The sequence below is a fragment of the Notolepis coatsorum genome (genome assembly GCF_963971535.1).
Source record: "Notolepis coatsorum genome assembly, chromosome: 10".
NCBI classification, from domain to species: domain Eukaryota; kingdom Metazoa; phylum Chordata; class Actinopteri; order Aulopiformes; family Paralepididae; genus Notolepis; species Notolepis coatsorum.
The window spans coordinates 102,648,142-102,662,966 of NC_140174.1; the positions used below are offsets into that span (position 1 = coordinate 102,648,142).

The window sequence follows — 14,825 nt, forward strand, 5'->3', positions numbered from 1 at the left end:
CAATCAACCCTTTTCCCCCCCCGATATATTGCAGCCTTTTATTTAAAGTACAGTACAATTCAAAGCGAGGAGACTTACAACACGATGGTGTTCTCAAAGCAGATGTCTGTGAGTGTTCGGTCCACCATCACCATGTCTGTGTCAAAGATCTCTCCTCCGAGCTGCAGCAGACCGAATACTGCACACCGATGGAGCTCTGAGAGAGAGAGAGAGAGAGAGAGAGAGAGAGAGAGAGAGAGAGAGAGAGAGAGAGAGAGAGAGAGAGAGAGAGAGAGAGAGAGAGAGAGAGAGAGAGAGAGAGAGAGAGAGAGAGAGAGCGGGCACAAAAGGGAGGAGAGGAAAATATTTAGAAAAGTAGTAGCAGAACAGTAGTGGAGGTGGGAGTTGGAAAGACCAAGAGAAAAAAAAGGATGATTTATTTCCGATTCTATGTGTGGGAAGCATATGGAAGACATCGGAAGATTCGGAACAGCTTTTACTGGATTCCCCCACTTGAGAAGTCATCGTCAGCCCTAGAAGAAACACCCTCTGCATTCTTCATGACGGTTTAAAATGGAGGGGCCAAGGAGCAGAGTCTTCTAAACCAGGGGCCAGGGGCCAGTGTATGACCCGACCCGGAGCAGAGTCTTCTAAACCAGGGGCCAGGGAAGGTGTCTGACCCGACCCGGAGCAGAGTCTTCTAAACCAGGGGCCAGGGGCCAGTGTATGACCCGACCCGGAGCAGAGTCTTCTAAACCAGGGGCCAGGGGCCAGTGTATGACCCGACCTGGAGCAGAGTCTTCTAAACCAGGGGCCAGGGGCCAGTGTATGACCCGACCCGGAGCAGAGTCTTCTAAACCAGGGGCCAGTGTATGACCCGACCCGGAGCAGAGTCTTCTAAACCAGGGGCCAGGGAAGGTGTCTGACCCGACCCGGAGCAGAGTCTTCTAAACCAGGGGCCAGGGGCCAGTGTATGACCCGACCCGGAGCAGAGTCTTCTAAACCAGGGGCCAGGGGCCAGTGTATGACCCGACCCGGAGCAGAGTCTTCTAAACCAGGGGCCAGGGGCCAGTGTATGACCCGACCCGGAGCAGAGTCTTCTAAACCAGGGGCCAGGGGCCAGTGTATGACCCGACCCGGGATGACAACTCATTCAACTGGTTCCCCTGGACAGAAGCAGTGCCTGTAGAAGACTGTCCGTCTCTCTGGCTTTTAAGGAATCTTCCCACACATAAACCTGAGGGGTTAGAGGGTGTGTGTGTGTGGATGAAAAGGAGTTCAGAACCAATAGAAAAGACCAAAAAGCTTGAATATCGGCCCATGGGGACATTAATGTGTGTTGTCGGGCCTTAAAAATTAATTTGATTTGATTTGAAAATAAATCCTTGAATTTGTATTCAGCCTCCTGGCAACCTCTCTTGGAACTGTACTATTCCTCCGGTTTGTATACCTAATGAGTGTGTAAAATGTATTTTTGCTCCACATAAAATCAGATTGGACACGAAAGAGGGAGAGCAACACGCACTCCCCTCCTCTCGGGGTGAGTTTATGTCACGGTGCTCCTCACGACCTTCACTAATGGCCTCATTAAGCTTTGTTAATAGTCTCCTACCTGTCTCCAGAGTTGATTTGCATGCAGCACGGGTCATGTAGATTAATTCCTTTCCGGTTGTCAGGGGAGCGAGGAGGCCTCTTCTAATGACTACATCGGGGGGTTAACCTCCATTAACTTGTCACGAAGATCCTAATAAATAGTCAATAAATGTACCATCATCCTTAACTAACGTTTCCCGTGTTGCGCCTTTTAAATTCAACAGCACTGCCGCACTAATGTCCTGTGGAACTGTGTCGAAGCCAAAGACAACACAGATAGGTTTGAACACGTCCCGTGTTTAGCAGGACACATGGGAAATCCAGTTCCTTAAAGATAAAATCCACCCCGAAGTAGAATTCACATACTATGTTATTTCTATAATGCTGCACAGCTCAGCTTCCGCAATTAAGGTGGATATTCCCTTTAAGCCGACAACAGATCTCACTTCTTCTCTACTTTGCTTTGCTCTGCTCCGCTGATCTCGACCCAGCTTGTCGTGTACGAGCTGCGGTGTCTAGAGACGAGACTCGAAGCCAACGGGACAGGTTTTCACATCTATTATCTCGACACTGAGATTTATAAGACTGACGATGAAGCTACAGTGAATTCAGCTCCAATAACAGGAACCGTTGAGTGGGATTCCCGTCACCATAGTTAAATGCATTTTGAAGACAAACACAAAATACTAATAATAAGCATTTCCATTCCAAAGTCGTTCTAGTCTATTCATTATACATTATGAAAAGCAAGTGGACCTATGCCGTCCCCACGAGCACGTACCTGGTGGAATACACAACGCTTTGGGCAAATTCAATTATCTTTGATCATATAATTCAAGTAGAGACTTCCCCAGGCAGACAGATGATATGATGTGAATCATTAATAAGACGTTCATACAGTATATCAGTAACTCCTCACCTCCTTTATTCTTGAAGTATTCCGTGTCTTTCCACATGAGAGGAATACGCAAGTCTGCAAAAATAAACGATTGGGGATTAAGCATATACACAGTAAAGCTTGGCAGTGTAAAGTTATATATATACAGACATGCATGCATGCACACACACAGGCTGTGTGTCAGTTATCATTCATATAAACTTTTCTCCAAGCAGGCATTCACTGTCATACTGTCATTTAGTGTGTGTGTCTGTGCAGCTGAGCCCATACTCTCCCCCAACCACTGCATAGAGATATAATATAATCTCTCTCTCTCTCTATAAACAGGGAGCCCATATATAAATACAGCACATACAACTTTAGTATGGCAGGACTGTGTCTGCTTGTCTGTCTGTCAACCTCCCATGTCCTTTCCATGATCTAGAGGACACCTTTCAAAATTCGACAATTTCGTCCTTCAACACACTTTTTAACCATTTACCTTTCCTCCATACCCCTACCCAACTCCCAATACCCCTACTCCCCTTCCTCCCATACCCCTGCCCTACCTCCCCATACCCCTACCCTACAGTACCTCCCATATACCCTTACTTCTTTTCTGGGGTACCGTTAGCCGGTAATTACAGCTTCAACCGGGAAAATCTGTTGAAGTCTGACATATTTAAATCTCTCTGGTCATAACGTCCTGTGAAAATAATCCCCTCTTGTTTTTATTTGGTTACCAAGTAATGTATGTCCACTAAAAGTGCTTGTTTTTGCCACTGAAACACAAGTCTCACTCTGAAATCCTGTGAGGCGTGTGTGTGTGTTTACCTTGCGATGGAGCTGGATTCGCCAGATGTGTGTGTGTGTGTGTGTGTGTGTGTCAGTGTGTGAGCCAGGAAAACAAACAAGGATTCTATGGACTAAAGTAACGTTACCATGAAACGTGTGTTGCGTTGGAATACAAATTGTGCCAACGCGTAGTGTTCTTAGACTATTGATACGGCGTTACGGACAGACACACTTAAGTTGTGGCTAGCTTGTGCTACATAGACCCAAAACATTTCCTCAAGAAATCTGTTCCATGAGTGGAGGTTAGGGGCGGGCAGTATAACGCTTGAACCGGTATACCGGTAGAAATCCATGCCACGGTAGAGATTTGACTCTACCGGATGTACCGGTAGAAGGCTACTTTTAGGCTTTGTGTGTTTCAAATGTAACACACAAAGCTAGCAAAACACGCGCTGCATAGTTTATGTAGTGCAGCGTGAACCTTGACGTTACATGCTTTCTGAAATGGAGGGCAGCGAGCAGCATGACGAGTCAGGGCAGCGAGCATGAGGCGGGAGCTCCCGTTCCCGATGCAGAAGAAGAAGAATTAGTTTGAAAGAAAGTTACTTCTGAGTGTACGCGAAGCAAGTCGGAAGAATCAACAGGCTGGCGATTATCAACGGACTGGCTGGTCATGGATTATCAAAGGACATAAAATACTGACCCAGGGAATAACGCTATGAAGCATAACAAGACCGATGGCTCTATGGCTGTTTTGGACAAATTAACACAATGGTATGCTCGCTTTTTATTGCCATTCTCTTGAGTAATGTTGATGGTGAATAATAAGGATGATTGACGACGAGCACATCACTGTAAGCCCCACACAGCAATTAGGCGTTTGCGCTGTGTGGTGAATATATCTCATATTCCCCTGCTCCACCTCTTCCCTACCACTACCCTACCTCCCATATAGCGTAGCCCTGCTCCCTTTCCTCCTACCCTACCCCCCCTCCTCTCTGCCCCAGTCGTTCAGCATGCTCACCGCCACCTCTAGACACCTCTGCATTAATGCTGCACCAGCACTGTACCTGAGCACATTCTCATCATTACACCACACTGTAAACACCCCCCCCGAGAGAGATATACCCCCACTTCCATAATTAGCCATATTCTGCGAGGCCTCTCTCCCCTGCTTCCTTGACACACACACACACTCCCCTTGACATGTTCACCCGACCATCATATTCTATCAATATATGAAAAAATAAAAAGAGAATCCAAAATGAATATATTCTCTCCTGCCTTTCACCCCTGGGGAAAACAATAAATTATATATATATATATATATATATTCTCTCCTGCCTTTCGGGAGGGTTATTTCTCAGTGGTGTGTCATGGCTGTGAACCTCACATAGGCTCTATGCTCATTTTTCAGCCGGTAGTGTGACGGACAGCGTCTGCAGGTCACCATGACCGCAGCCACTCAATAATGAGAGAATGAAACATCCCATAATATAGTAGGAGGAGGCGGGGTGTCAGCCTGGAGCTGATGGAGTGGCTCCGGATGAATCACTTAAAAAACTAAGCGACGATGAGGACTGACTGAGTGACTGGTGAGTAACAACCAAAAGCACACATTGCCAACCTCGTTTATTTCTCGTTAGTATTTAATACAAGCAGACATTTAATTGTGACTCCGTGAGTAACATCAGACGTGAATCCCGATGCAATACAGGTTGAGAACCACTGGTCCTTAGCGGCATCTCTCTATATAATAATAATAATAAATAAAAAAATAAAACGTTCTTACTGTCTTTTACTATTATGTACTATGCTATTATGTCTATACTACTGTCTACTATGCTAATATGAATATACTACGATGCATTCAGTGTGTATGTAGCACTAGATTTACAATGGACCTGTCTCAAACCCTGCCCTCTTTTCTTGATCCTCCAATCACAACTGTCGCTTACCTCGGACAAACCAAGTTTGTCCGAGGTAAGCGACAGTTGTGATTGGAGGATCAAGAAAAGAGGGCAGGGTTTGAGACAGCTCCATTTGGTACAGATTGTGAACAAGTTACCAGGAGGGATACATCTCTGGCAGCTAAGGGTCAGTGGCCTTGTTCATTGTTCACTATGGTCAAATAGTATCAAGCTGGAGTGTTACACTCTGAGTGGATAGTAGTTAGGGGTGGGAACCACCAGAGGCCTCACGATACGATACTATCACGATACATGAGTCACGATATACGATAGTATTGTGATACTAAATATATTGCGATATGCTGAGTATTGCGATATTAATATTGCGATATTAATATTGCGATATATATTGCGATTTATTACCTTTTTTCAACTGCAAAGTAAAACTTTGTCAATATGTTTTATCCAATAAAATAAAGTTCAGTCTGTTCATCTCACTTCAATCATTTTTATTGCAGAACATGGTATTTTCTCAAGCAGACAGATGTAAACACTGTAATCTGTGTTGCATGTACCTGACAAACTGAACTGTTTGTATTACAGTCATAGTCCAACTTAACTGAATGCACATGTGTGGACTACTGTACTATTACAGGTATTGAAATGAACAATGCAACTTCCTCATACAAAAAAAAAATTATTTATGAATAATTAACACATTGGGTGCAGTATGCCCATCTTTACCACTCTCTGCCAGTGCTGTAACCCTATGGAGTGGCTCACCTTCTTTGCAGGGCTATAACTTTTGAGATATTATAGCTATATCTGCATTACTATGGCCCATTCAACATCGGGTATCTATCGTTCCGGATGTGGGAACGTTATATTTCTCCATTCATACATTGTCGTGTTAGTACCGTCGAGAATATAAGTATGTTTTTAGACTGTATAGCAGTAATTCCTAGAATGCGCGTTATAGGCCCGACGCGTATTATACATTATCGATTGGCGTTTCGTTCCTATACACGCTATATTAAAATTTCAAATGCATATGATCGCTATACATTATGCTCCATCATGCGTGAAGGAAAGGGGGGGGGGGGGGGGGGGGGTCGTTTATGATTCCTTGATTGTCACTAACGTCTTTCTTTAGTAAGACACCATAGGTTGATCGGACAGATTGCAATGAAATAAATGGACAATCGAGCTGGAAATAACGTTGGATTAGGGCCCGCCTCCACCTGGCTACATTAGGGCCCGCCTCCACCTGGCTACATTAGGGCCCGCCTCCACCTGGCTCCCTTAGGGCCCGCCTCCACCTGGCTACATTAGGGCCCGCCTCCACCTGGCTCCCTTAGGGCCTGCGTCCACCTGGCTCCCTTAGGGCCCGCCTCCACCTGGCTCCCTTAGGGCCTGCGTCCACCTGGCTCCATTAGGGCCCGCCTCCACCTGGCTCCCTTAGGGCCTGCCTCCACCTGGCTCCATTAGGGCCCGCCTCCACCTGGCTCCCTTAGGGCCTGCCTCCACCTGGCTCCCTTAGGGCCCCGTGTCCACCTGGCTCCCTTAGGGCCTGCGTCCACCTGGCTCCCTTAGGGCCTGCCTCCACCTGGCTCCCTTAGGGCCTGCGTCCACCTGGCTCCCTTAGGGCCTGCCTCCACCTGGCTCCATTAGGGCCCGCCTCCACCTGGCTCCATTAGGGCCTGCCTCCACCTGGCTCCATTAGGGCCTGCCTCCACCTGGCTACATTAGGGCCTGCCTCCACCTGGCTCCATTAGGGCCTGCCTCCACCTGGCTACATTAGGGCCCGCCTCCACCTGGCTCCCTTAGGGCCCCGTGTCCACCTGGCTCCCTTAGGGCCTGCGTCCACCTGGCTCCCTTAGGGCCCGCCTCCACCTGGCTCCCTTAGGGCCCGCCTCCACCTGGCTCCCTTAGGGCCTGCGTCCACCTGGCTCCCTTAGGGCCCGCCTCCACCTGGCTCCCTTAGGGCCCGCCTCCACCTGGCTCCCTTAGGGCCCGCCTCCACCTGGCTCCCTTAGGGCCCCGTGTCCACCTGGCTCCATTAGGGCCCGCCTCCACCTGGCTCCATTAGGGCCCTGCGTCCACCTGGCTCCATTAGGGCCCGCCTCCACCTGGCTCCCTTAGGGCCTGCCTCCACCTGGCTCCCTTAGGGCCTGCGTCCACCTGGCTCCCTTAGGGCCTGCGTCCACCTGGCTCCATTAGGGCCCTGCGTCCACCTGGCTCCATTAGGGCCCGCCTCCACCTGGCTCCCTTAGGGCCCGCCTCCACCTGGCTCCATTAGGGCCTGCGTCCACCTGGCTCCATTAGGGCCTGCCTCCACCTGGCTCCCTTAGGGCCTGCGTCCACCTGGCTCCATTAGGGCCTGCCTCCACCTGGCTACATTAGGGCCTGCGTCCACCTGGCTCCCTTAGGGCCCGCCTCCACCTGGCTCCCTTAGGGCCTGCGTCCACCTGGCTCCCTTAGGGCCTGCGTCCACCTGGCTCCATTAGGGCCTGCGTCCACCTGGCTCCCTTAGGGCCCTGCGTCCACCTGGCTACATTAGGGCCTGCGTCCACCTGGCTCCCTTAGGGCCCTGCGTCCACCTGGCTCCCTTAGGGCCTGCGTCCACCTGGCTCCATTAGGGCCTGCGTCCACCTGGCTCCCTTAGGGCCCGCCTCCACCTGGCTACATTAGGGCCCGCCTCCACCTGGCTCCCTTAGGGCCCGCCTCCACCTGGCTCCCTTAGGGCCCGCCTCCACCTGGCTCCCTTAGGGCCCGCCTCCACCTGGCTCCCTTAGGGCCTGCGTCCACCTGGCTCCCTTAGGGCCTGCGTCCACCTGGCTCCCTTAGGGCCTGCGTCCACCTGGCTCCCTTAGGGCCTGCGTCCACCTGGCTCCCTTAGGGCCTGCGTCCACCTGGCTCCCTTAGGGCCTGCGTCCACCTGGCTCCCTTAGGGCCTGCGTCCACCTGGCTCCCTTAGGGCCTGCGTCCACCTGGCTCCATTAGGGCCTGCGTCCACCTGGCTCCCTTAGGGCCTGCGTCCACCTGGCTCCCTTAGGGCCCTGCGTCCACCTGGCTCCCTTAGGGCCTGCGTCCACCTGGCTCCCTTAGGGCCCGCCTCCACCTGGCTCCCTTAGGGCCCCGTGTCCACCTGGCTCCCTTAGGGCCTGCGTCCACCTGGCTCCCTTAGGGCCCGCCTCCACCTGGCTCCCTTAGGGCCTGCGTCCACCTGGCTCCCTTAGGGCCTGCGTCCACCTGGCTCCATTAGGGCCTGCGTCCACCTGGCTACATTAGGGCCCGCCTCCACCTGGCTCCCTTAGGGCCCGCCTCCACCTGGCTCCCTTAGGGCCCGCCTCCACCTGGCTCCCTTAGGGCCTGCGTCCACCTGGCTCCCTTAGGGCCTGCGTCCACCTGGCTCCCTTAGGGCCTGCGTCCACCTGGCTCCCTTAGGGCCCGCCTCCACCTGGCTCCATTAGGGCCCTGCGTCCACCTGGCTCCATTAGGGCCCGCCTCCACCTGGCTCCCTTAGGGCCTGCGTCCACCTGGCTCCCTTAGGGCCCGCCTCCACCTGGCTCCATTAGGGCCCGCCTCCACCTGGCTCCCTTAGGGCCCGCCTCCACCTGGCTCCCTTAGGGCCCGCCTCCACCTGGCTCCCTTAGGGCCCGCCTCCACCTGGCTCCATTAGGGCCTGCGTCCACCTGGCTACATTAGGGCCTGCGTCCACCTGGCTACATTAGGGCCTGCGTCCACCTGGCTCCATTAGGGCCTGCCTCCACCTGGCTCCCTTAGGGCCTGCGTCCACCTGGCTCCCTTAGGGCCTGCCTCCACCTGGCTCCATTAGGGCCTGCCTCCACCTGGCTACATTAGGGCCTGCCTCCACCTGGCTCCATTAGGGCCTGCCTCCACCTGGCTACATTAGGGCCCGCCTCCACCTGGCTCCCTTAGGGCCCCGTGTCCACCTGGCTCCCTTAGGGCCCGCCTCCACCTGGCTCCCTTAGGGCCCGCCTCCACCTGGCTCCCTTAGGGCCTGCGTCCACCTGGCTCCCTTAGGGCCCGCCTCCACCTGGCTCCCTTAGGGCCCCGTGTCCACCTGGCTCCATTAGGGCCCGCCTCCACCTGGCTCCATTAGGGCCCTGCGTCCACCTGGCTCCATTAGGGCCCGCCTCCACCTGGCTCCCTTAGGGCCTGCCTCCACCTGGCTCCCTTAGGGCCTGCGTCCACCTGGCTCCCTTAGGGCCTGCGTCCACCTGGCTCCATTAGGGCCCCGTGTCCACCTGGCTACATTAGGGCCCGCCTCCACCTGGCTCCATTAGGGCCTGCGTCCACCTGGCTCCATTAGGGCCTGCCTCCACCTGGCTCCCTTAGGGCCTGCGTCCACCTGGCTCCATTAGGGCCTGCCTCCACCTGGCTCCCTTAGGGCCTGCGTCCACCTGGCTCCATTAGGGCCTGCCTCCACCTGGCTACATTAGGGCCTGCGTCCACCTGGCTCCCTTAGGGCCCGCCTCCACCTGGCTCCCTTAGGGCCTGCGTCCACCTGGCTCCCTTAGGGCCTGCGTCCACCTGGCTCCATTAGGGCCTGCGTCCACCTGGCTCCCTTAGGGCCCTGCGTCCACCTGGCTACATTAGGGCCTGCGTCCACCTGGCTCCCTTAGGGCCCTGCGTCCACCTGGCTCCCTTAGGGCCTGCGTCCACCTGGCTCCATTAGGGCCTGCGTCCACCTGGCTCCCTTAGGGCCCGCCTCCACCTGGCTACATTAGGGCCCGCCTCCACCTGGCTCCCTTAGGGCCCGCCTCCACCTGGCTCCCTTAGGGCCCGCCTCCACCTGGCTCCCTTAGGGCCCGCCTCCACCTGGCTCCCTTAGGGCCTGCGTCCACCTGGCTCCCTTAGGGCCTGCGTCCACCTGGCTCCCTTAGGGCCTGCGTCCACCTGGCTCCCTTAGGGCCTGCGTCCACCTGGCTCCCTTAGGGCCTGCGTCCACCTGGCTCCCTTAGGGCCTGCGTCCACCTGGCTCCCTTAGGGCCTGCGTCCACCTGGCTCCCTTAGGGCCTGCGTCCACCTGGCTCCATTAGGGCCTGCGTCCACCTGGCTCCCTTAGGGCCTGCGTCCACCTGGCTCCCTTAGGGCCCTGCGTCCACCTGGCTCCCTTAGGGCCTGCGTCCACCTGGCTCCCTTAGGGCCCGCCTCCACCTGGCTCCCTTAGGGCCCCGTGTCCACCTGGCTCCCTTAGGGCCTGCGTCCACCTGGCTCCCTTAGGGCCCGCCTCCACCTGGCTCCCTTAGGGCCTGCGTCCACCTGGCTCCCTTAGGGCCTGCGTCCACCTGGCTCCATTAGGGCCTGCGTCCACCTGGCTACATTAGGGCCCGCCTCCACCTGGCTCCCTTAGGGCCCGCCTCCACCTGGCTCCCTTAGGGCCCGCCTCCACCTGGCTCCCTTAGGGCCCCGTGTCCACCTGGCTCCCTTAGGGCCTGCGTCCACCTGGCTCCCTTAGGGCCCGCCTCCACCTGGCTCCATTAGGGCCCTGCGTCCACCTGGCTCCATTAGGGCCCGCCTCCACCTGGCTCCCTTAGGGCCTGCGTCCACCTGGCTCCCTTAGGGCCCGCCTCCACCTGGCTCCATTAGGGCCCGCCTCCACCTGGCTCCCTTAGGGCCCGCCTCCACCTGGCTCCCTTAGGGCCCGCCTCCACCTGGCTCCCTTAGGGCCCGCCTCCACCTGGCTCCATTAGGGCCTGCGTCCACCTGGCTACATTAGGGCCTGCGTCCACCTGGCTACATTAGGGCCTGCGTCCACCTGGCTCCATTAGGGCCTGCCTCCACCTGGCTCCCTTAGGGCCTGCGTCCACCTGGCTCCCTTAGGGCCTGCGTCCACCTGGCTCCATTAGGGCCTGCCTCCACCTGGCTCCCTTAGGGCCCGCCTCCACCTGGCTCCCTTAGGGCCTGCGTCCACCTGGCTCCCTTAGGGCCCGCCTCCACCTGGCTACATTAGGGCCTGCGTCCACCTGGCTCCCTTAGGGCCCGCCTCCACCTGGCTCCATTAGGGCCTGCGTCCACCTGGCTCCCTTAGGGCCTGCGTCCACCTGGCTCCCTTAGGGCCTGCGTCCACCTGGCTCCCTTAGGGCCTGCGTCCACCTGGCTCCCTTAGGGCCTGCGTCCACCTGGCTCCCTTAGGGCCCGCGTCCACCTGGCTCCCTTAGGGCCCGCCTCCACCTGGCTCCCTTAGGGCCTGCGTCCACCTGGCTCCCTTAGGGCCTGCGTCCACCTGGCTCCATTAGGGCCTGCGTCCACCTGGCTCCCTTAGGGCCCTGCGTCCACCTGGCTACATTAGGGCCTGCGTCCACCTGGCTCCCTTAGGGCCCTGCGTCCACCTGGCTCCCTTAGGGCCCGCCTCCACCTGGCTACATTAGGGCCCGCCTCCACCTGGCTCCCTTAGGGCCCGCCTCCACCTGGCTCCCTTAGGGCCTGCGTCCACCTGGCTCCCTTAGGGCCTGCGTCCACCTGGCTCCCTTAGGGCCTGCGTCCACCTGGCTCCCTTAGGGCCTGCGTCCACCTGGCTCCATTAGGGCCTGCGTCCACCTGGCTCCCTTAGGGCCTGCGTCCACCTGGCTCCCTTAGGGCCTGCGTCCACCTGGCTCCCTTAGGGCCTGCGTCCACCTGGCTCCCTTAGGGCCTGCGTCCACCTGGCTCCCTTAGGGCCTGCGTCCACCTGGCTCCCTTAGGGCCTGCGTCCACCTGGCTCCCTTAGGGCCTGCGTCCACCTGGCTCCATTAGGGCCTGCGTCCACCTGGCTCCCTTAGGGCCTGCGTCCACCTGGCTCCCTTAGGGCCCTGCGTCCACCTGGCTCCCTTAGGGCCTGCGTCCACCTGGCTCCCTTAGGGCCTGCGTCCACCTGGCTCCCTTAGGGCCTGCGTCCACCTGGCTCCCTTAGGGCCTGCGTCCACCTGGCTCCCTTAGGGCCTGCGTCCACCTGGCTCCCTTAGGGCCTGCGTCCACCTGGCTCCCTTAGGGCCCTGCGTCCACCTGGCTCCCTTAGGGCCTGCGTCCACCTGGCTCACAAAAACGCTCGCAGTGTGCCGGCAGCGCTGGCATGAAGCGCATCTTGTAGAGCCATCCTTTTATCGTTTTTTCATGCCGCGGTTTTGCACATATTATAGCATATTTTAATAACTTTATTGTATATTAATTATATATATAGTTATTGCCTGACACCACAGTTCGCCCTTTGCTTTTTATTAGCTTTTTAGTAGTGTATTCGTGTAGTTATTATTATTAGTGTATTTGTGTTTTGTCGCGAATCTCAATGGCCCGTCTACTGTGGGAGACAGCCAGACAGGCAGGCAGCTCCGGTGTCAGGTTACAAACAGAGTGGTAGATATGAATGCTGTGATTGGTTGTCTGAAAATGAGCTCAGCGCATCGCTCTGAAAAGTTAAGAAAGTTTAAACTTTCGGCCGCACAAAAAAGCTGAAAAAAGAAGCCGACTGCAGCGCACTTTCTATAGGCGGCGCATGCGGCCGCATACGCTCTCTCCCCATTGGGATACATTGAAAAAAGACGCTTGCGGCCATAAATATGCGCCAGGTGGACGCAAGCCCTTACTCTTACCTCTGGCAGATGCGTCTGGAGAAAATGTTTTCCAATTATTTGATGTCGATCTGCTAGATCCATTTTCCGTTTGTATGACGCAATAAACGCCGAAAGCATATTGATTCTTGCGTCTCGAAAGCGATCCAATGCACTCGAGGTGTGTATATATATTGATCCACGTAACAACATATCTCTGGCGGAGCTTTTCCCCCGATGCACAGAGCGCCACTTCCGGTTTAGAGTGGAGTGTAACTCGCCCGAAATCCACCAGGCGGCAGTATTGAGGCGTTGCAATATCACATTACATTTACATTTACATTTAGTCATTTAGCTGACGCTTTTATCCAAAGCGACTTACAAGTTCTGTACGACAAGCCATCAGGAAGGGCACAACTCTATCAGCTGAGCAACAATGTTCATCAAAGTGTTGAGTGCTACAGTGTAGGTTAGTTTATTAGGACAAGTGCATGACAGTACGGTTAGTTAGGGTTAGATTTTTTTTTTTTTTTTTTTTTTTTAATTCAGATAATGGTTGAAGAAGTGCGTCTTTAGTCGACGGCGAAAGATTGGACGTGATTCGGCTGTCCTAACTGGGGTGGGTAGTTCATTCCACCATTGTGGGGCAAGGACTGAGAATAGGCGACTTCTCTTTGATGACCCCCATATCAGACAGGGTCCAGCTGGCTCCCGGAGGCTTCCTGGATGAATTATGAATGCCAATAGAGAATAAAAGAAATAACGATCATAAGAACGAGTTTACTCATTGTTGGCACTCAACGCATGGCGGCCAATAACGAGTATACTCGTTCTTATGATCGTTATTTCGTTATTTATATGATCGGCAATTAATGTGTTAAATATCGATACTTGGCGTCCCTGTATCGATACAGTATCGCCACGCAAAGTATCGCGATACTACTACGTATTGATTCCCCCCCCCCCTCACCCCTAATAGTAGTATAGACATATTAGCCATATAATATTAGACTCTTCCCCCCCCCCCCCCCCCCAGATATTGTTTGAAGAGGTGTGTTTTTCTAACTCAAGTTCGACACTGCTAGATGAGGTGTATACCTCATACCCCAGAGGTGTATACCTCCTGCTGACTTGCACACAATTTGTAAATCGCTTTGCATAAATGACTAAATGTAAATTCACACAGCAAGTGAGTGGGTGCATTGATTAATGTAGACTAACCATGTTCCATACAGAATGATGCTGTGTACAGATGGCCTTTTCCTGCTGATAGTTAAATGAAAACCTATGGGCTGTGGATAAAATGTATATCTTTGTTATCTTCAATTTCATTCCTGACCAAGGACGAGGCAAGATTTGAGCGAATTTGCAAGGTGCACCCAATATGTTGCAAAAAGTGACAGTATAGTAGTCAGTCTCTCTCTCTCTCACTCTCTCACTCTCACACTCTCTCACTCACTCACTCACTCACTCTCTCACACTCTCTCACTCTCTCATCTCTCACTCTCTCTCTCTCACTCTCTCACTCTCACACTCTCTCACTCTCTCACTCACTCACTCACTCACCTGATATAGCTACTTTTCCTTTGCAGGGCATTCTGTCGTCCAAGGGTCCCGAGGACTCCGAGGACCTCCTCGCGACCCTCTGCATGACCTGCGCCTCCTTCATCCTCTGCAGCTCCGACATGTAGGCCATGATGCGGGTGCTGCAGGTCTGGAGGCTCTTGGAGGCCTCCAAGGCCTGGTCCCGCTGGGAGCACGCCGCCAGCAGCTTACAGGCCCCATCCCGCATCCGGATCTCATGGTCGATCTTCTTCTGGATGTCGCTGTCCTGCAGGAGGAGAGAGAGAGAGAGGAGATGGTCAGAGGATGTTTCAGACGACACACCCTGCTGGAGTCAATGGGGTCCGATTCCCCCAATCCAGAGGAACGTATGTGCTGGTGATACTGTGAGGCGGCCATGTTGTGCTCAGATCATGGCCACGACCTCTCAGTACATAAGTCCATTCATTGGTCCTTTTTGATCTTAGTCGACCAATATTTTGTTAGTTGATTAGTTATTGTTTGTTATTGCATTAGAAATGATAAGCACATATCTGGTAAGCACTACGTTTGAAG

The 14,825-nt window shown here is 54.3% G+C and overlaps 1 protein-coding gene across 2 annotated transcripts in view; it reads right to left on the bottom strand.

Annotated features, from left to right (window-relative positions):
- rtkna (rhotekin a) overlaps positions 1-14,825 on the bottom strand; it is a 166,525-nt gene that overhangs the window by 31,140 nt on the left and 120,560 nt on the right. For both annotated transcript variants that reach the window (XM_084323528.1, XM_084323529.1), the window contains exons 2-4: positions 14,274-14,538; positions 2,492-2,545; positions 79-196 (exon numbers count right to left, since the gene is read on the bottom strand). In XM_084323528.1, the coding sequence (XP_084179654.1) occupies positions 79-196; positions 2,492-2,545; positions 14,274-14,538 (437 nt within the window). The remainder of the gene's footprint in view (positions 1-78; positions 197-2,491; positions 2,546-14,273; positions 14,539-14,825) is intronic.